Source organism: Bombyx mori, chromosome 28 (assembly GCF_030269925.1).
Source record: "Bombyx mori chromosome 28, ASM3026992v2".
Taxonomy (NCBI): domain Eukaryota; kingdom Metazoa; phylum Arthropoda; class Insecta; order Lepidoptera; family Bombycidae; genus Bombyx; species Bombyx mori.
Genome location: NC_085134.1, coordinates 6,739,286 through 6,761,782, shown reverse-complemented (window position 1 = coordinate 6,761,782; position 22,497 = coordinate 6,739,286). Strand labels below are relative to the sequence as shown.

The following is a 22,497-nucleotide window of genomic DNA, read 5'->3' as shown; positions in this document are numbered from 1 at the left end:
ATTCTCAAGAACAGTTCTCTTCGGTCCATTCATTAAATTGTTGAGTTGTTACCGGGGTCAACGAAGACCATAGCGTGAATTCTGATGTCCAATATGAGGCTTGAAAGAAACTAGAAACCAGAGCTATTTAAAAAGAAACAGTGTTTTTTTGCGGACAAAAAAATTTTGTAATAGTTTTTAAACATGTTGTCAGTTTGCCGACCCTTGTCTAAATGTACTTGACATATAAACTGATCGCCTTTAGTTTTATTTTTATAGGCATTTATCTTTTTAGCAATATAGTAGGTGTGCTCGAAGGAGCAAGTTTACAAGCAAAGTGTTTTTTTATGGCCAGGTCCCTATTTTTTTTCTCATTTGGAAAGGCATCACTGATCAGAGATTCAACACACTCTGTTATTTTGTTTCTGAGTTATGGCGTATGTCAAAAATACGTGCACCATCTGTCGTTGTTCATTGATGATGCTACGCTGGAAATTTTCCTTGATCTGATCTGTAATAACGGTACAGAATTTCAATTCAATCGGAAGCACCATTCCAAAAAACGCGGTAAGCCTATATCTCTCTCTCTCTCTCTCTCTCTCTCTCTCACACACTTTCTCTCTGTCTGTCTCTCTCTCTCGCGCTCTCTCGCGCTCTCTCTCTCTCTCTACTCATGAATTGAAACAAAAATGTCATATCAAATACATTTCTGAATCTTTTACAAATTAGAAGTGTAACGAAACGCCGCCGGTAGATGGATTATGGTCATAATTTATGTACCGGACTTACTTACTGAATAACTGCTGTTCCAAGAAATTTACTGAGATTATATTTTTTTAATATTCTCCTTTTTGGGTCTTCTCAAACTAAATTCTGGAGTCGATCTTATTCAATTTTAATCCCTACATTCACCTGATAATCGAAATTCGATCATAATCATTGACTCTTCAAGATTTAGAATCGTCTTTATTGTATTAGACTTTCTCTTTTCATATGGGCCTTGTGAAAACTTCATTTTATTGATAAATTTCATTTATATCTAATTAACTTTAATAGTAATAATAACTAAGACTAAATCACGCACGTTCAGCTGGCCTCAATTTAGGATTCCCTGTGTTATGGGTACCAAAGACTGATAAACACATTAAATATATATGCTTATATAGAAAAAACACCCAGACAAAGAGCAAACAAACCTGTACAACACACAATGTTTGCCCTATGAGGGGAATCGAACCTGCGACCCTCGATACAATAGTCAGAGGTGCTAACTACAGCACCACAGAGAGGGCAAAATTTAAAAAAATATCCGTCGACAAACAAAAGAGAAACTGGTACTGAATTTTCAAACTATTGCACAGCTTTTATCGCGGGCTTTGAGCGCGGCGACCGAATCAAGAAATTCCGTAACGAAAATAAAACCTAAAACCCCCCACTCCGCCTACCATGTAGCTCGCGTTCAACACATTTACACGTTGCGCTTGTGTAGTGTTTGCCCATCTCTCTCTCGCGCGGTCTAGCTTATGAGTGTGAAGGGGACAGTTAATGTTTTGCTTTTATTAATTTTTTTTTTGGTCTTTGCCAATTTGAAACGTCTGCCTAAGCAAAATTTAATAGACTTTACTGGTGGTGGTACTCTTGTGAGTCCGCACGCGTGGTTACCACCACCCTGCCTATTTTCTGCCGTGAAGCAGTAGGTAATGCGTTTCGGTTTGAAGGGTAGGGCGGCCGTTGTAACTATACTGAGGCCCTAGAACTCATACCTCAAGGTGAGTGGCGGCATTTTCGTTTGTAGATGTCTACGGGATCCAGTAACCACTTAACACCAGGTGGGCTGTGAGCTCCTCCACCCATCTAAGCAACCAAAAAAAAGTTCTTATAACATAAGGAGCACACAGTAAGAGTTCTTTTGATAAAAACAAAATTTAATTTCGATAAAAGTAAAATCCCCGGTACACGAACAGACTGGAGTTTAGAATATTGAGAGGATCGACTAGGAAACTTCTTTCTGAGTCCTTCCGTTCTCTTGCCGAGGAATTTGTTACGCAAATGAGCCGTACAACTGTTTCGCCGGTTCGCATTTGCAAGCGAAGTCGCGCAGAGCCGGACTTCGGTGCTTCAATTTTATTACCACCTACTTCGACGAGGCGCAGAAGCAGAACTTGTGTCTTCACTAGATGATACGGTACAATGTAAGTTACGCAAATCGTAATCAAATCGGCCAATTGTAAAACTATCTATATATTATATACGTGAAGCAAAAACTTTGTACCTCTTTTTACGTAAATTGCGCGGACGGAGGAGTACGAAATTTCCCACACTTACAGAGAATATAGAAAAGGAGTGCAGAATACTAATATTTGTTTTAAAATTATGCATTAAAAATACATTAAATCAATAAAGAAAACATTTTTTTTTTGCTTAGATGTATGGACGAGCTCACAGCCCACCTGGTGCTAAGTGGTTACTGGAGCCCATAGACATCTACAACGTAAATGCGCCACCCACCTCGAGATATAAGTTCTAAGGTCTCAGTATAGTTACAACGGCTACCCCACCCTTCGAACCGAAACGCATTACTGCTTCACGGCGGAAATAGGCGGGGTGGTGGTACCTACCCGTGCGGATTCCCAAGAGGTCCTATCACCAGTGATTACGCAAATTATAATTTTGCGGGTTTGGTTTTTATTACACGATGTTATTCCTTCACCGTGGAAGTCAATCGTGAACATTTGTTGAGTACGTATTTCATTAGAAAAATTGGTACCCGCCTTACACACATTACACACACTACCATGTATTTAACACACACACACATAGTCTTTGTTTATTGTCAAACTTTTGTTATTGCCTATAGTCTGTAGTCAAATTGAGAATAAGTTAATATTGTTTATCTTCCTTGGCGAAATCTGTCACTATAGAAATATAATTGTCTTTGACAATAGAACTATAATAATGTTCAAACTTATGATTTCAATTAATTGTAGTCGAACTTCGTCTACTGCGGGACCACTAGTTTTTATAAACTGATCACTGGCAATAATGGCAGAATGCAATGCTGGAAATAAAGAAGAACCATAATCGGTTTTTTACTTACAAGTTTTTTGGCAATATGTTAAACTTGAGATCAGCCTGCTTGGGAGTTTTATCCTTTGGATCAACATTTCAGAACATATAGTAATACCATAAATGATGATATTGCAATAATTAACCTATTCTGAAATTAACAATTTTTTTTTTCGCCGTTCTTTTCTGAAAATACGAGATGTCTGATCCATTAGTTTTTGGATTCTAACTTCGCTAAATTCGAAAAATTAACATCATCCAAATTTGAATTTCCGAACGTAGTAAAATATAAAAACTTTAATATTTTTTCCGGATTCTGAGTACGATCCTGTTGGAAGCATTTAAATTGCAAATTATTTTCCACGACGAGAATCTGATGTGCCCAGATTTGTCGTAATGCAATTTCTCTCCTGTTTTCAATACAAATTATTATTGAACCGCCACATTTACATGTACTTTGTGGAGAATACAAGAATTAATTCAAGGCCGGCTAGTCTTAAATATTGTGAAGTCTCTCCAGTTCTTACCGCGTCCGTCTCTCGCTGCTTTCGATTCGACTATAGTCGTATTATTAATGGCATCCAGACTCAATTTAGCTACTTAAGGTAGTTCTACTTAGGTAACTATTAGCTACTTCCTATTTTTCTATTCCCCCTATTTTGAACACCGTGCCGGTCGAAAGCACCATTTCCTTTTCTCTTTCTGGCCACCCAACGCACTGTGTTTAAAAGGACTAATTTTCTATAATTCACAAAAAAAAGGCGTATGGTGCCGTGGGACACCGGATAGGAACGAAGATCCCTATTGTAAAAATATTAATTTTAAGTTCTATTCGAGGTATAAAGAAAATAATTATTCGGGTATAAAAATTTTTTTATTTTTTTTTTATTGCTTAGATGGATGGACAAGCTCACAGGCCACCTGGTATTAAGTGGTTACTGGAGCCCATAGACATCTACAACGTAGATGCGCCACCCACCTCGAGATATAAGTTCTAAGATCTCAGTATAGTTACAACGGCTGCCCCACCCTTCGAACCGAAACGCATTACTGCTTCACGGCAGAAATAGGGAGGGTGGTGGTACCTACCCGTGCGGACTCCCAAGAGGTCCTACCACCAGTAAACATACATTTTTTATTATGATTTCTTTATTGATAAAAAAAACTACTTTACTAAGTTACCAACTTTATTTTATTCACAATGATTTATAAAAAAAAATATAATAATAATATACAAAGAAACAGCTATTTATATAAATAATAATAATCGTCATCACGTAGACTATACATTAGACACTGTATAGTCATCATACTAAGACTATACCTAAATAATAAAAATCTTACGTTACAGACGTTTTTTCCCGGTTAGGGTACCCCTCCGCATCGTCCCATAAGGAACTTCGTTCCAAAAATACGGTGATTATTCAGAAACATATTTTCATAAGGATCGAAATTGTTTCAAAATACATCAATATATCAAATAAACAGGGCAATTTACCAATTAGGCTACAAGTTAATTCTTTGTATTTCGTGGAAAGAGCAACTTCAGAATTCTACTAAATTATAATACCAAAAGCTTCCATTAATTCTCAGAACTTTATTATACAGAATTATTTTAGAGGCATCAAATTATTTCTTTGATACCGATAGCTTCCAAAATGGTGGCGTTACTGGTGAAAACTTATTTTGCACTTTTGTCCATATATGCAAATAAATGAAGATTTTCAATTCTTAAATGCATTCGATGTTCCCACATGCAACATGAATGGCTACCAAATATGTCATATTGTACAGTAAGGAACGAAATATGTCTGAAGACTTACCGGTTCACCTTCCTTCCACTGCCTCGCGCTCCCTGGGCTCAGCGTCGTTTCCGGAGGTGGGACCGTCTGTCCCTTGACTGGGACACGATGAACAATTGTCGCTGGTTCTAATGGTTACGCGTGACTTGCGTTGGATAATTTTTGTTGTTTGTAATAAAGAATGTCTGCCGCGGAACGCGTGTGCTAAGTTACTATCCGACGGCGATCTCTCCCGTAGGCTTGGAGGGGTTACTCGGCAAGCTTCTGGTTGGCTAGTCGGCCGTCTACAGGCGAGATCGAACCTTACTGCACCTAGGTTAAGACTTGTGTTGTCTTGAAGATGTATTGCCTAATACTCGATATTACTAAAAATATAGAAACACAAAAAAATCTGTTTCAGTACGAAACACATATAAATAATCATTATCATTCTCCTGCCCTTCTCCCAGTTACCTGGGGTCGGCGCAACATGTTTTCTCCTTCCATACTCTTCTATCATATACCATTTCTTCGCTCACTCCCCTCTTACCCATATCGTCTTTCACGCAATCAATCCATTTCTTCTTAGGTCTACCTCTACCTCTATATCCTTCTTCTCTATAAATCTTCTATAAATAATATGAGTTAAAAAATGTTCGGCTTCTTTTTTCAAGGAAATAATTATGTTATTTTAGACAAGAAAATAGCAGTTAAGATCTTCATTAGACATTTTCCATCTATCCAATATCCAACTTAGGGTATTATTGTAAATTAAACAAATAAGTTTCAGCTCTAAATGAGTTTTAATGAGTGTTCTATAAATTCCGTGTAAATACTTCGCAAAAAGATTTCTAGATCCAAAGAAGAACTAAGCTCAGTTGAGGAAACTGAACACGTGCTCCTAATCATAGTTGAACAAACTGAGCCTTTATGAGCGACATGATTTGTTCAGCAGTGTCACCCTCCGATCCTGTAGACCGAATGGTAAATGGTCGACGTCGCCCAAAACACGTCATTACGGATCCTCCCGATCCATTAACGGTGCTTTTAGGTACCACCGGACCACTTTAGGTCACCGTCCTCGTCGAACCCGTCACTTGCGACGAAGGGCTCGACGAGCGAATTAACCCGCAGACACAGCCCACTGAGTTTCTCGCCGGATCTTCTCAGTGGGTCACGTTTCCGATCCGGTAGTAAATTCTGCGAAGCACTGCTCTTGCTAGGGCCAGTGTTAGCATCACTCCGGTTTCAGCTCCGTTAGCTCACCTACATGTTAGGGCGAAGCTGATATAGCCTCTCAAGGCTATCAGCACAGGTAGGAAAAAAAAGTGTCACCCGCTTTCAATGGAGGCGACGATAATTTACAGAATAGTATTTCTTTTAATTTTAAAGTTTACCTATTTTGTAGTGGCGGAAATACCCAACGAAAATTTCCTGCAAATTTCACGTTTCTTTAAGGCTATCGAATGATCTAAATGATGACCGTTAATCATTCATTTTAATGATAATGACACAGCCGGTGCCTACCAGTGGCGCATGTTACGGCGCTCAAGTAACACAAGTCATAATAATCTATTTTAGAGGCAGATGATAAGACTCCAGTGTTTTTAATACGCTTTTATTAGCTTCAAACGTATGTATACTAGTATGTAACGGAATCTTTGAACATAATTTTGACCCCCTTCAAAATGTCAAAAACTTCAAAAAAAAATTAAAAATAAATAATAATAGTTTTAAAAAACAAAAAAAATACGCTTTTTTAGAAAATCCAACTAAAAAATTGTAAATTTATTTTAATAATTTTTTTCCCTTGTATGCAGACGTGCATACGGCCCACCATCAGGTGTGTGCAGGCTGTGCATAGTATCGGTAATTATAATTTTTTATGAACAGATATGAGTAGAAAGGTTATTTTTTTTTAATATCCTGAAAAGCACCCCACGCTTTTTTACATTCAAATCATTTTTTCTTACACTATTTTAATTCAAATTTATTTCCTATTTATTAGTTACATTTTCTAGAAAAGCGTATTTTGTTAGTTTTTTAAACTATCTTATACCTTTAAACGAGCAATTCTTGCATATAATCTGAATCTCGAAAACGGCTCCAACGATTTTCATAAAATTTTGTGTACAAGGGATTTCGGGGGCGATTAATCGATCTAGCTACGATTTATTTTCAGAAAATGTTGTTTTATTCGTGTTTTCAATAATCAACTCTTCCCGACATCTATTGGCGAATAATAATACTATTTTTCTTAATTGAGGGCAACTAACCGCTTTCAAGACATAACAAGATGGCGTTATCAAAAAAAAACGAGCGAAGCTCGGTCATCATCTAGTAATTTATTATCTATATATTAATACGTGAAGCAAAAACTTTGTATCCCTTTTTACAAAAATTGCGCGGACGGAGGAGTATGAAATTTTCCACATTTATAGAGAATATAGAGAAGAAGTGCACAATGCTAATATTTTTTTAAAATAATGCATCAAAGATACAGTAAATCAATAAAGAAAACATTACACACACTACATACCATGTATTTGATGCACACACGCATGCATACTATTTATTGTCAAACTCTTGTTCTTGACGTCTGTTGTCAAATTGAGATTAAATATTGTTTGTATTTGTTAATATTTTATTTGTGATTATAGAAGTATAAAATACAATCATAATAGTGTACAAACTTACAATTTCAATTAATTATAGTCGAATTTCGACTACTACGGGACCTCTAGTTTATATAAACATTCCTCAATTAACACCGCCAAACTGAGAATGCCTAGTGTGTTGTGTAAACCAGAATTATATGTTGTTTGCAAGGATAATTACGCGCAGAGATTTAAAACGATTATATTTAAACAGAACGCAGAACTCGACGAAAGCAAAATCGAATAAAAACGGTTACAAAGTTAAGTCGATCGGGTATTCTGCAATCGAGTCAACGCCGACAGATTGAATTATCTCCAGTCTCCTCCGATAATCGAATGTTTTGTAAGTTGCTCTCTTGTGTCTGTATTCGTAGGAAATTCTTAGGGTCTTAGCGAATCGAAGACATAATTAAAACCACATTAACGTTGTAGATGCGGTTGTAGTAGTGCTGCATCTAACTGTATTGGGAAGGCGCTGACATGATGGATGGTTTACGCAGTGAGTATGAATATGTATTGCTTTGAATAGTTTATTGAAGATAAAAATATACCCAATCAAACTATAACACAAATGGTATGAAAAAGAACGAACATGTAGGAGTAGTAAAGGCACTGACACGAACGATGAGTAACACAGCGAATATCAATATGTGCTGCCTTCAGTTTTTCGAGATTGCCGAAATGTTGAACAACAATAATGGATGATTGCCTAAATTTATAAGCGACAGCGATTTTGTCGAATTATAAGGCGGTTGCCCAAATAGTGGCGGGTAAGTGAGTCGCCACAACGTGTTTGTTTTTTGTGTGTGTTCAGCTTCAGACACGAACATGAAAGACTTAAAACGCATTGGAACCTTTACAACAACAACTTATAGACATCACATTGGTATCAAAGAACTACGCTTCTACTTTCCAAATTAGACCATTGCGCTTACAAAATATCTAATTCATAGTTTCCATACGCAGTTTGTAAGCTAAATTATATCAATCGACAGACTACTTTATGACAAAATATAGACTATTTAAATTCTATCAAACACAGAATACTTCGTGTACCTACTGGACAGTATCTAATAACTTGTATTGAAATGAATCAATTTGACATCAGCGGGATAAAGTCGCTTAATCCAATTCCTACCACTTCGATAAAGCGGCACGACACGAGAACCCTCTCATCGTGGCCGCCGGTAACTACATTCCCGATCCTGCGGACCGAATGGAAAGCAGTCGACGTCGCCCAAAACACGTCATCTCGGATCCTGCCGATCCACTAACGGTGCTTTTAGGTACTTCAAGCACCGGTCACCGTTCTCGTCGAACCCGTCGCTGGCGACGAAGGGCTCGACGAGTAAATTAACTCTCAGACACAGCCCACTGAGTTTCTCGCCGGATCTTCTCAGTGGGTCGCGTTTCCGATCCGGTGGTAGATTCTGCGAAGCACGGCTCTTGCTAGGGTTCGTGTTAGCAACGTCATCAGGTTTGAGCCCCGTGAGCTCACCTACTAAAGTTAGGGTTACGCTGAAATAGCCAAGAGGGCTATCAGCTTAGGTAGGATAAAAAAAAAAAAAAACCAATTCCTAGCCACATCGATTTGTAATTCGGAATAAAGGAAAGACGTTGATTTAATTTTAAATATTGTTCTTATGTCTCTCTCGGCCCATGAATTACTAGTACATTCAAAGATCCGTTGGAACGGAATATCAGGATCAAGTATATTATTATAGCAGATATATATTGGGTATTACTAATCTCTTGTCATTTTATAGGGATTTATATGTGTATACTGAATTACCCCTAAGCGAAATTGCATCCAAATCTGCTTAGTCAGTTCTGTGTGACCGAAAAACAAAAATAAATAATTTGACATAATATAGATACATTCATTAGAGATTACCACTTTCCTGATACTTCCTCTTATTATCTGTATCGGTATATTAAATGGGCTAATCAATACTAAAATAGACAAGTAGAAAAGCGGGTAAGAAAAAAAAAAGATTACAATGAAAAATGCATACCAAATTAATAATTTATTTACCGATCACTTAAAATTTCTAAAAGCTTTTACAGCTTTAAACACGTCATCGCTGAAGTCCTTCGGTCGTTCGAAAGCGGCAAAATGACCTCCGTAGTCCAAATTGGTAGAGCCCAAGAGGTTAGTGTACTTCCAACGAAGCATATAGTCTGGGTGTTGGAAAAGCTCGTATTTCAAACGAAGCGCCCATGTTGGAACTGAAGTTGGGACCCTGAAAACACCGTGAATAGAAAATACATGTCTGAAGTGAGAATTCAATGGTAAGAATGCAATCTGCTTTATATGAATCAGCAGATTAAGGCGCTCTTACCAGTCATTCGGGAAATTGGTACTTACAATCAACACTTTTGTACAAATTGTTCAAAAATCCATTCAGAAACAGTAAATTTTTTTTTTTTTTATTTTTCTGATGTATTTCACAAAAAATAGTGTACAAAATAATATAGCTCATAACGTCACCGCCATTAGAGCCTAACTTTACAACAAATTTTGATTCCACTTAATTCAACATTAAACTTGTAATCTAATGACTAATACGACGTAACTACTGAGATTCTCCATATTCAACATCCCGCCTCGAAAGACAATTCGGTATTTTCGCAATCAAAATCAGAGGTAACTTCGCCTTATATAGAGCCGTGGGGTCATTGACTCGGCGCATCATTTCAAATTTATGGGTGTTACATTGCGTGCGATATTTATTTTTCGTTTGATATTTTAAGAACCGATGTTAGGAGTATCAGAATAGTCTTCGTTTTAGTTAACTTTATTTTATTACGAAGCAGCGGTTTATCTATGCCAGTAACAGAGCTAAACCGCTGCTTACCGCTAACGGAGACCATATCGTAGCACCCAAGCTGATTGATACGTGTGTATAGATATGATATTTATAAATACCTGTTACTCTTTCAACTAGTTACTTACTGAGCCAGATTATTCAACCTCGAACCTGCGAAGGTCTCCTTGTAAATCCTCAGTGACGTGGTTATACTCCCGGAGGCCCAATATAACATTATGTTGTCCAGTAACTTGTCAAAATCGTAATACTTGTCAATGCCGCCTTCATCTTCAAACTTATTGGTATGGTTCGTAAAGATCATGAACCTATCCAAGATATATGATCCTAAGGCTACCGGTGAATCAGTTAGGACAATACCTGAAGACGTAATTCAATATTTACATTATTTATTATTAGACAGTCAATACGAGCATATAAACAAACGGCTTAGCTTATTGTGAACGATTAATTGAGTCTATATACGCCACAATGTGAATCCAATTGTGCACTTTAAACAAGATAGAAGTTACAATCGCTTCTGATTTGAGCCCATATAGGTTGATATATCGCGAAGAATGGCAACGTCTTGTGAAGGGCCCACCCGAAATGATGACCACGACCACTCTACCAAGAATGCAAACGCCTCACAAGAAGGTTGACCTATGCAAGATGTATTTATCTCCGCGACAATGCAACCGGTTTCACTTGAATATTCGACTGCAAGTCTCAAAGTAGTGGTACTTAGAGCTTAAACAAGGTAGTCCCGGATTTCCAAATTGTTTTAAACAAAAATTAGACGATACCAACTCACCAATTGTATCTGGTTTCGTTGATTGCAGATGCGAATACCCGGTCTCCTCCAAATAAAACTCCAATTTGTCTTTCAGAGGATACATTCTGTCCTCAATGCCGTTACCGAAATACGAAGGCCACAACAATCCGCCCAGGAGCCAAGTCAATAAAGACAATTTGGATGTGTTAGCTGGGAAATTCGTGTGGAAGCCAAGTACTTCTGAGGGGAAGATCGTGGCGATATGGGATCCGATCATGTGCCCGAAATCGCCGCCTTGAATGTAGTATTGGGTGTAGCCGAGTCTACGCATCAAGTTTCGCATTATTATGGCCATTTCGTACGTGTCTAATCCGGGTCGTGTTGGCGCCTTAAAAATGATACACCATCAAAAGAAATAATTCAAAATGACTACCTATATCACTGTTTTATGTTCACTGTCGTCAATAGGTTGATGATGTATGTTATAAAACTTAATGATCTGGTCCAAAGATGATATTCGTAGCCTGGAATTATTTCAGCCACTATTTCCCTGTAACTCCCTAATTGCGGCAGGGCTTATTGAAAACCTATACCAGTACCACCAACCTGATTATGTTTGCCACGAAGCAGCTATGCGTTTCTGTTTCAATGGTACGACTCTCGTTGTATACAATTGAGAATTAGACCTCACTTATCAAGTATGGTGGCGTCCACGTTTTGTTGTCTATGGACTCCGGAAACCACTTAATATTAGATGAGTCGTGAGCTTGACCATTCTAGAAGGCGATTTAAAAAAAATTTTAGAAATTTCAAGTGTTTCGCATCGATTTCAATTATATATTTACCGGAAAGATTTGTATGTTTTCAGGACAGTTTTATTAATAACTCTCATCACCAACACACATCGCTGTGACTATCACTCATTATAAAGTAAAGTCAGAAAATGAGTTCAGTTTAATTTGTATAAAAATAAATATAAAGTTATTTTAAATTTCAAATAAATACTTAATATAAATTATATAGGATTAAAATTATTAAAATTTATTATAACATTAAAAGGGGCGCGATAAACAGGCCCTAAGGTGGCATCAAACCTAAATCCATCACTGATGATATATGGAAATCGATCTGAAGTTATACTAAATTTAATAGGTACTACATTCGGATTAGCAACTCCCGAGCTCTTAAAAGATGAATACACAAAAGCTCTTGATCATATTCTAGAAACATTGCTAATTCCAAATCGATCGTTCAAGAAGGTTTCACAACACACAAGGCTGTTGGCTAAGTTTTGATACGATTTGCTTAAACGCACACTGAATTAAAATGACATGGAAACATTTTTTGTTAAATAATAATTTAATAATAATAATTTATTTATTTCTCTCTTTAAGGTACATATATAGTACAAATACAAATGGAAATTAACCTTTTAATTTATTTTATAAGCCTTTGAAAGAGCCGAAGTCTGTACTAGGTTCAAAGACCTGTATTACTGATCTCCAGGCTCCCTCCTTCTTAAGATAGATTAGGTTAGGTTAAGTCGTGAATATATGCTGCGGACTAGTGTTGAGAAATAATTAGGTGTTATCATTTAAGGTCATTATGCGCGTGTGTGTGTGTGTGTGTGTTCATGTGAATATGTGTATATGTGGGCGTGTGCGCGCATATAGATATAAATAGGAGAGTAGTTTTAAAAAACCTTTCGAACTGGGTCACTCACCTCAGAAAACACGAAGCCCGGTAAACTTGGAGCTATTACTTCGAACACAAAATCGTAATCTGGTCTCGGAGTAGTTAGAAGTGGAATTGCTTCGTAAAATTCTCTAACAGAACCTGGCCAGCCGTGCAGAAGTAGAAGGGGTACCACCTGAAATCGTTTCATGCTAAAAGTATTCGCCTCAATATTATAATTAGTTTTTTTTTTTAAACTGCTTGTTTAACCCAAGCGATATATTTACACCAAATCCTAAATCGATTTTCACCTTTGTTATTTATAAATGAAAACTTTATTATGAAAACTTTTAACGGCCGTCTGGTGTAGTGGTAAGTGACATGGTCACTACACAAGGGGGTCGCGGGTTCGAATCCCACCAAGGGAAGATATTTGTATGATAAATATAAATTTCTTTTCCAGGGTTATGGATGTATATTAAATATATGTATATGTATAATAAAAATCTTACATTTATTTCCGTTATCTGGTACCTGTAACACAAGTTCTTTACGAACTTATCACGGGACCAGTTTTTTTTTTTTTTTTTTTTTATGATTGAAAGTTTACTGGTGGCCCGAAGGCCTTTCCAGTTTCACCAGGACAGGTGGGCGAGCAAAGGCTCAGCCAAGAGGGGTGGGATTTGCTAACAACTGCCCGAGCGCCTCCGAAGGAGACCTAACAACTCAAGAGCAATTGTTTCGCGAATGAATCTACTACCGGATCGGAATCGCGACCCGCTGAGAAGATCCGGCGAGAAACTCAGCGGGCTGATGCATGGGTTAGGTTGCACGTCGACCTCTTTGTCGAGTTCGACGAGTACGGTTACCGGGGTCCCTAAGCCTGCCCCTAGTATTAGAGCTGAAGGCATCTAATGCAAAGGTTATTGGATCTGATGGATCCGTAAGGACGTGTCTAGGGCGTCGACGGTGACTGGCTCCTGCATGATCAGGATTCGGGGAGTAGTCAGCGGCGGCAACGATAAGGCGATTATCATGACGCATAGCCTTATCGAAGTATCGTTCCGACGCTGACTTCATGTATTTCCGAATTGATTCGAGGCCCAGGTCGTCGTGTAGGTCAACGTTCCTCACGAACCACGGAGCCCCGACAGCTAACCTGCAAAAGCGGGATTGTAGGGATTGGAGGGTGTCTATGTGTGTGCGGGCCGCGTGAGCGAACACCACACTCGCGTAAGTCATGACGGGCCTTATGCAAGTTTTGTAAAGTGTCACCTTGTTCCGAAGGGACATTTTACTCCGCTTACAGATCATGGGGTAGAGTCTACCGAGAATAAACGCGGCACGGTCACGGACTGATTTTATATGCGGGCGGAATGTCATCGATGCATCCAGGGTAACGCCCAGGTACTTGACCTTCCTGGCCCAGGGTATGGGTTGTCTAAAGAGAGTAATCGGGGGTGTGAGATTCCTCCTCCTAATCCGGGAGGAAATCCGTGTGGAGCTTCCCCTCTGAAATAGCACCGCAGTACTTTTCGCTGGGTTGATGTCTATGCGCCATTTTCGGAACCACTGTCCTAGGGCTAGGGCTGCGCTCTGAAGCTTCTTCGCGATTAGGGACTTATTTCTACTAGAATAGTAAACAGTCGTGTCGTCGGCGAATAAAGCTAAATGGGTCGGCGGCGACCGGGGAATATCGTTGACGAATAAGCTAAATAGGAGGGGTGAGAGGACAGAGCCTTGCGGGACTCCAGCTGTGAGAGGTCGTGGGGAGGAGCGGGTTCCCTCGACTCGATATCGAAAAGAGCGGTTCGACAAGAAGTCCCGTATGATGAGCACGAGACTATCCGGCACGCCCATGTTGAATAGTTTGAAAATCAAACCATTGTGCCAGACTTTGTCGAACGCTTTTGCAACGTCGAAGAAGAGAGCTCCCGTGTATAACGGTTTTGGTCGATTAAGCCCCACAAGAATGTGCTCCGTGAGGCGGTGCACCTGTTGAACGCATGAGTGATTTGTACGGAATCCGAATTGTTCATCGATAAGAATGCCCTTGGATGAGACGAAGTCTCTGAGGCGTTTGTAGAGCAGACGCTCATACAGTTTGCCTAGAGACATGAGGAGGCTAATCGGGCGGTAGCTCGTCGGATGATTTTTTGGTTTACCGGGTTTATGTATGCCGATAACGTCCGCTTGTTTCCACACCGCAGGAAAGATACAGTTCGCCATAGCGGCATTGAAAATAGATGCCAACATCACGATGAGTTGGACGGGTAGAAGTTTAATAACGCGGTTGGATATACCGTCGGAACCGGGAGCCTTGCGAGGACGTAGGTCTTTGATCAAGTCTTTAACTTCCATCGGGGTGACGGGTGGTAACGCATCAGAGGGTGGCAAGGAGGCTCTGCGTTCTACCTCACTGTCTACTAATTCTACATGAACAGGGTCCACGGATTGAGTGCTGGGCGTGCACTGGGTTTGCAATGTATCGGCCAGCAGCTCTGCTTTTTCGTCATCATCGAACGCCGCGAGTCGGCCTGAGGGGCCTACGAGGGGGGGCATAGTTACTACCGTATCCGATTTGAGAGTACGAGCTAAGCGGTAGTAAGACCTTTGGGAGGGCGCGAGTCCTTCTAAGAAATCAGACCATCTGGCATCTCGGACTTCGGCGATGCGAGACTTTACGTCGCGTTGTAGGGCACGCATTCGAATACGATTTTCCGCGGTAGGATACCTGTCGTAGGCGCGTATCGAGGCGTTCTTAGCTCTAAGGAGTTCCCTAATATCGTCGGACAATTTGAAGCGGTGAAGGAAGTCCTCCGCTACAACTTGTTTCGATGACCTATCTAATGTCGAGGTGATGTGTGACGTTAAGATGTCTATGGCTTCAGCGGTATCCTGAGGAGACGGGATAGAGTCCGGGTTAAACGGGAGCGATGGTGGATCAGATTCAGCCAGGCTGATGCCCAGCGTGTGCCAATCCACCACAGTCCTCGTGACGGGAACGGAATCGGGAGCGCAACCGAGCTTCATAACGACGGGACGGTGGTCTGAATCTAACTCTGAAACTACTTCGATCGAGTGTAAGCGCAGAGTTACGTTTTTTAATAACGCTATGTCGAGTATATCCGGGCGATGCGCGATATTTAGCGGGTAGTGAGTCGGGGTTAGCGGAGCGACGATATCGAAGGCGAGATCATCGACTAACGCGTCAAGCCGCCTGCCATTCGGGGTTGTGGTGTGTGAGTTCCACCTGATGTGTTTACAATTTAGGTCACCCGCCAGAATGACAGAGCTCCCCATACCGAGCAGCGCCTCGATATCACTGCTTAGAACGATCTTATCCGGTGGAAGATAAACGGACGCGATAACGATCGGCGCGTGTCCCGTCAGTGAGATTCGGCACACTGATGCTTCGATATTAGCGAGCGCGGGAGGATCGAGCGGGACGCAATGCAGGGCTCTTCTATAGTAAATGACGGTACCACCACCACGGGCAGAGAGCCTGTCGTTCCTGACCATGTTATAGTTCGCGATTTTAGGGTCACGGCGCGCGGGCTTAAGTAGGGTCTCCTGCACTAAAAAGATATCAATTTGGTGGTCACGCAAAAAGTCAGAAACCTGATCACGTTGATTTGCGAGACCGTAAGCGTTAAAAAATCCTATCGTTACGGATAGGGGCTTTATTCTACTTATATACGCCATTGATTACCGGCGGAGTGAGGGGAGGACGTACGTATTTAATGACGCGTATACGTCGGCGTATTCCTGCACAACGGCGATAAAGTGTTGTGCAGTGGAGGCAGCGCGAATGGCGTCGCCCAAAGCGTTAACGCGCTCAAAGTTGATCGACTGAAAGAAGTCGATCGCTAAAGCGAGATTGTCGGACGCGGTCGGAGGGCAAGTCGCGGGAGAGGGACGAGTCGCGGGGGCGGGACGAATCGCGGAGGAGGGAGTTGTAGCCGTGTTCGTGTACGGCAGCGGTTTTGCCCAGGCCGAGACACTGGGCACCGCCGCCGGAACGAACGCTGGCTTAGCCTGCGACGCAGAGGGTGCCGAGGCTTTGATGTCTGGGCCGGAAGCTCGGAGGCGGTTTTGGCGGGCGACGCGGCGATTTATTTTAGGGGCTCGGGGGCAACCACGGTAATTCGCGGGGTGACCCTGTGTTCGACACAGGACGCAGCTAGGCGGTTCCGTCGCGGTTTTTTGGTCGCGAGCGCAGAGGGCCGTGGCGTGATCGCCCAAACACTTAACACATCGGGGGCGCGCGTGACAGTTACGGGAAGAGTGCCCGTACAATTGACAGTTATGGCACTGGCTAGGAGTGCCTTTTTTATGGGGGGCTTCGACAGCGATACCAGAGAGCCTACAGACGGTCTGTGTGTTAAAGATTTTCTTACACTCGGGGGTAGGCTGGAGAGCGACTAGAACCATATTATATGGCTCCCTACCGCGACCGGTGTGCATACGGTGCACAGAATTCACTGGTAGGCCTTGTTCTAACAGGTCGGCTTTTACGAGCTCTACATCTAACTCTTTAGGGATTCCGCGTATTACAACGCGGAGTTCGCGCTCCTCCTGGAGCGTATACGTATGGAAACTTATACGCTCCTTACGGAGGTAAGAAGAGAGGGCCCTATGGTCGTCGGGTGTTTGAACCTTAATTTGAATGCCGTTCGCGAGGTTACGGGCATTCGTGAAATTTATATTTTTGGCCTTAAGGGCCAGGCAAACTCGATCCCAAGCTGCCTTCTCCTGAAGGATAACCGGGGGAGGGGTCTGGGTTTTATTTTGTGCCACCGGAGGCGGCGACGGAGTGGCACGGGCGGGGGGCGCAACGGGAGTCTGAGGGCGGGGGCGCGACGCGTTCACGGCTTTGCTAATTTTAGCGGCCGCGGGAGCTCGAGACTCCGCGGCACGCTTCTTACCCTTCTGTACCAGGGTGAATCCATCCGTCGATGAGGCGGGGGCGAGGTCGACCTCCATGTCCGAGTCAGAGTCGGAGCACGAGGAGGCGGGTGCAGGCGACCTACGAGCAAGTGTAGGTGTTTTAGAGGGCGCGACGGAGGCCGCGGATGATCGCTCAGCTGAAACGATGGTCACGGCGGACGACGCAGCAGCTTTTCTCGCCAGTATAGGCGACACGGGAGCGGCAGGCACGACAGAGGCTGCGGTGCTCAATGCAGAAGCTCTGCACGCAGGTACAGGCGACGCAGGAGCAGCGAGCGCGGCGGAGTCCTCGAGAGGGCTCGCAGTGTGATTGGCCTTGAAGGCCAAAAACTCCGAGGCGAGCTGTGGGTGGCGAAGTCGGAGGAATTCCGCGAATACAGCGTCCATGATCGCTGAGTACCCAGGTGGGGCGGCCCCGGGTCTTGAAAACACTCGCCTTGCGGCGAGGCCCCAACTTCTCGGACCTGAGCGGTTCTATTGAACACAGGTGGCAATGCGGCGCGATTACTACAGGACAAAGAAAAAGCACAACAAAACAGAAATTACGAAAAGAAACAAAACAAATAAATACTTGCAGGAAACCACTTTGTCGGCAGATGTACCACGAACACAGAAACAACAAAAGGAAACAAAACAAATAAAAACTTCCAGAAAGAGCACTTAGTCGGCAGATGTACCACAAACACAGGCCGCGCGAACAATGGCCGGGCTAACAAAAGCCGGGCGAACAAAGACCGGGCGATCGAGTGGACGATGAGCACGTCCGCACGTGACGGGTGCCTCTATCGGAATGGGGACCAGTTAAGGTGGCGTGATTGTTAGTAAATATTTATTTATTTATTTATTTTATGAAAGATTAGGATTTAAAGTATCGTGATTCATATCCACGACAAAAAAAAAAAATACCGATTTTTTTTGCTTTCACTAAACACGCAATGTAACCCAAACTAAGGGGCGGGGTCAAAGTATCTTTGTATTACTAGTTCACTGAATTTAAAATCACTAAAGCAAGTGTTTATGCTTAGTCTTATGTTAGTCTATGTTTATGTTTTTTACTGGACGTAGGACCTCTTGTGAGTCAGCGCGGGTGGGTTCCACCACCCTGCCTATTTCTGTCGTGAAGCAATACCCAATGCATTTTGGTTTGAAGGGTGGGGCAGCCGTTGTAACTGTACTTGAGACCTTAGAACTTATATCTCAAGGTGGGTGGCGCATTTACGTTGTGGATGTCTATGGGCTCCAGTAACCACTTAAGGCCAGGTGGGCTGTGAGTTCGGCCATCCATCTAAGCATCAAAAAAAAAAGTCTAGCAAATACTTTTAACGGTACCGACAAATAATGAAGAAATTCAGTTTTGAGAGCTTACGAACCCCAGAATCCTGCTCCCAACACATCTTACCTTAACATTTTTATCAGCTTTCGGCTTAACACGAACAAAATGTATATCCAAACCCTGAATATTAGTCAAGAAATGATCGTATTTATTTAAAAACTTCACACGTTCCCTGAACTTGTATTTGAATATCCAATGTGAGAAGAACTGTGCAAACGCATCTGAATGAACGCCATAGGTCCAAGCCGTGTTTTTGAAGCTCTTTATCTTCCTCTCCATGAGACGGTAGTCTTCAAAAAGCGCCCTGATTTCAGATTCCATCTGTAATCATGTTTATAATAGACTAGCGACCCGCCCTCGCTTCGCTTCGGAAACATTAAATTTTATTATTTATAGCTGAGTCTCGCGATGTTACCCGCAGTTATTGTCGTACCGCGGCGACGCCGCGGGGCGAATCTAGTCTAAAGATACTAGCCTAAGTTACTCCTTATATCATCGGCTAACTATCAGGGAAAATCTCGTCAAAATCGGTCCAGCCGTTCCAGAGATTAGCCGGAACAAACAGACAGACAGACAGACCGACAAAAATTTTAAAAAATGTTATTATGGTGTATGTACCGTATATATATTCATATGCGTGTAGTAAAAAGCGGTTATTTCAATATTACAAACAGACACTCCAATTTTATTTATATTTATAGATAGAGGAGTGCAGAATGCTTATATTTTTTTAAAATTATGCATTAATAATACATTAAATCAATAAAAAAAAACGTGCTCTTGTATGCAGACGAGCATACGGCCCGCCTGATGGTGAGTGGTTAGCATCGCTCAAGGACGTCAGCAATGTCAGGGGCAGAGCTAAGCCGCTGCCTAAATTAAAACTTAGAATTAAGTTTAATTACTGATGGTAGGACTTCTTGTGAGTCCACATGGGTAGGTATCACCACCCCGCCTATTTCTGCCGTGAAGCAGTAATGCGTTTCGGTTTGAAGGGTGGGGCAGCTGTTGTAACTGTACTTGAGACCTTAGAACTTATATCTCAAGGTGGGTGGCGCATTTACGTTGTATATATCTGTGGGCTCCGGTAACCACTTAACACCAGGTGGGCTGTGAGCTCGTCCACCCATTTAAGCAATAAATAAATAAACTAGAATTAAAACTTCTAGATATTTCATGATAATACTTACCGCGTCACTAAATATCACCCTGTAGGGCCTTATTCTGGTGTCGTGCGTGTTATTATCGACGCCCCATCGTAGATTGACGTCGACTTTGGGCAAATCAGGAACGTTCGTCAGCGACACGTACACCAGATAAATACCGTAAATCGTAAATAATGCTTTAACCACAAATAAATACGAGATTATTTTTGAAAATACCTAAAAAATTAAAAAAATAATTTAATATTCTATATTCTTTAGTTTCCGGGAGGCGTAGACTCAGTGGCGGATTTGCAGTCTCGGCCGCCCTATGCCCCAAGCCATCAGCCGCCCCTTTCTTAGCATCCACCATATAGAATACATAATGAAAATTGCCAACTTTTATCTGAATAGATTTAGAAATTTAGGAAAAAAAAATTGTTTTATGCGGTATAGATTGCACCATGCACTGCAGTCCGCCCGCCATTAATAAGTTTTTTGACAAGACTTTTAAGGTTTAATCCTGCCTTTTGAACTGTAATTATTCCTTTATTAAATGTAGGTAATTATTATTTTATTATTGCTTAGATGGGTGGATGAGCTCACAGCCCACTGGTGTTAAGTGGTTACTGGAGCCCATAGACATCTACAACGTAAATAAGCCACCCACCTTGAGATATAAGTTCTAAGGTCTCAGTATAGTTTATGTTACACAATTTACACATTACATTCAATTTATTTATCATATTATTTCAGATGTTTCGAATATTTTACAGTTTTACAGTATGATTAACAGTTACAGAGTCGTGATAATAATAATAATAACCGGGAATAAATAACGCACGGTCATCCGGTTCCAGTTTAGAATTAGAATGTTCCCTGTTTTATGGGTACCAGAGGGGACAAACATACTTATATATGTTAAAATACCCAGAAATAGAGCAAACAGATCTGTTCATCACACAAAGTTTTGCCCGACGTGGGAATCGAACCCACGAGCCTTGGCGCAACAGTCACGAGCGCTATCTACACCACCACCGAGTCAGTCAGAGATTAAACGGTAAAATGATTTTATTGTAAAAAAAAACGTGGGTTGCTTTTCAGGATATTATCAAAATAACCCTTCTACTCATATCTGTTCACAAAATATTTATAACTACTGATACCATGCACCCCACGCTTTTTTTATTTTAAATTTAATTTCTAATTTTTTAGTTGGATTTAAATTTTTTCAATTTTTTTTTAATATTGAATTGTCATCGCTCCTTAATAAGTATACCAAATTTTGAGTTAATCCAACGTTTTGAAGGGGGTCAAAATCATGTTCAAAGATTCCGTTACATACTAACCTACTGAAGCTAATAAAAGCGCATTAAAAAGTAGTTTAACTAATTAAATTAAACTTTGTAATTAAATGAACGGTTTGATTCAAGCGCTCGGGATATTTTGAGATCTATCCAAGAAGTTGTGGACACGAAACAAGTTTGTTTAGAGATCGACGTGTTTATTTAGGCAGTACGTTAGCCATTTACCATAACTGGTGGTACAACCTCTTGTGAGTCCGCACGGGTAGGTACCACCGCCCTAGCTATTTCAGCCGTGAAGCAGTAATGTGTTTCGGTTTGAAGGGTTGGGCAGCCGTTGTAATTATACTGAGACCTTAGAACTTATATCTCAAGGTGGGTGTCGCATTTACATTATAGATGTCTATGGGCTCCGGTAAACACTTAACATCAGGGGGGATGTGAGATCGTCCAAACATGTAAAGAATAAGAAAAAAAAACGAGTTTTTTAACTGCAATCTGTTAGCATTGGATTTAAAAAATATAATTATTAATAGCCTAGTTTATACATATGTGTGCACATATTCCAAACCTACACAGGTGAGTATCCATGGCGTCGTCTACATACCCAGCTAGCTAAGTAAGGAGTGCAGTACCATTTTGTAATCTGTTTAATACATAAATCAAGCATTTTCCCAATTTTTAGGAAGAAGCAAATCTCTTATTCGAACCATATTAATAAAATTTAGAACTTACCCCGAATACGAGCTTGAATTTCGAAGAATCTTTAGTTGTTTTAGATTTTTCATTTTTATCTAAATTATTAACATTAACACTTTTATTTTTAGTTTTTTTACTCATTTTTACGTAAACCTAACCGGATAACAGAGTAAATAATTAAAAAAATGCTGAAGTTAGATAAATTTATCTTATCCCCCCGTTCATTAGTGTTAATCTTATCATATTATTTAAACCAATAAAAAACATCAACGTAGTGTAAATATAGGCACTTATGCAATGGGATTAGCACGCGTACCGACCTAAGCAAGT

The 22,497-nt window shown here is 41.0% G+C and overlaps 1 protein-coding gene across 1 annotated transcript; it reads right to left on the bottom strand.

The window, feature by feature from the left end:
* Positions 1 to 9,497: 9,497 nt before the first annotated feature.
* Positions 9,498 to 22,425, bottom strand: Jheh-lp4 (juvenile hormone epoxide hydrolase-like protein 4). The gene is given in 7 exon segments (NM_001166148.1): positions 9,498 to 9,726; positions 10,440 to 10,671; positions 11,105 to 11,453; positions 12,789 to 12,935; positions 19,089 to 19,343; positions 20,213 to 20,404; positions 22,204 to 22,425. Coding segments are annotated over 7 exon segments (1,485 nt in total). The 5' UTR covers positions 22,309 to 22,425; the 3' UTR covers positions 9,498 to 9,521.
* Positions 22,426 to 22,497: the final 72 nt, after the last annotated feature.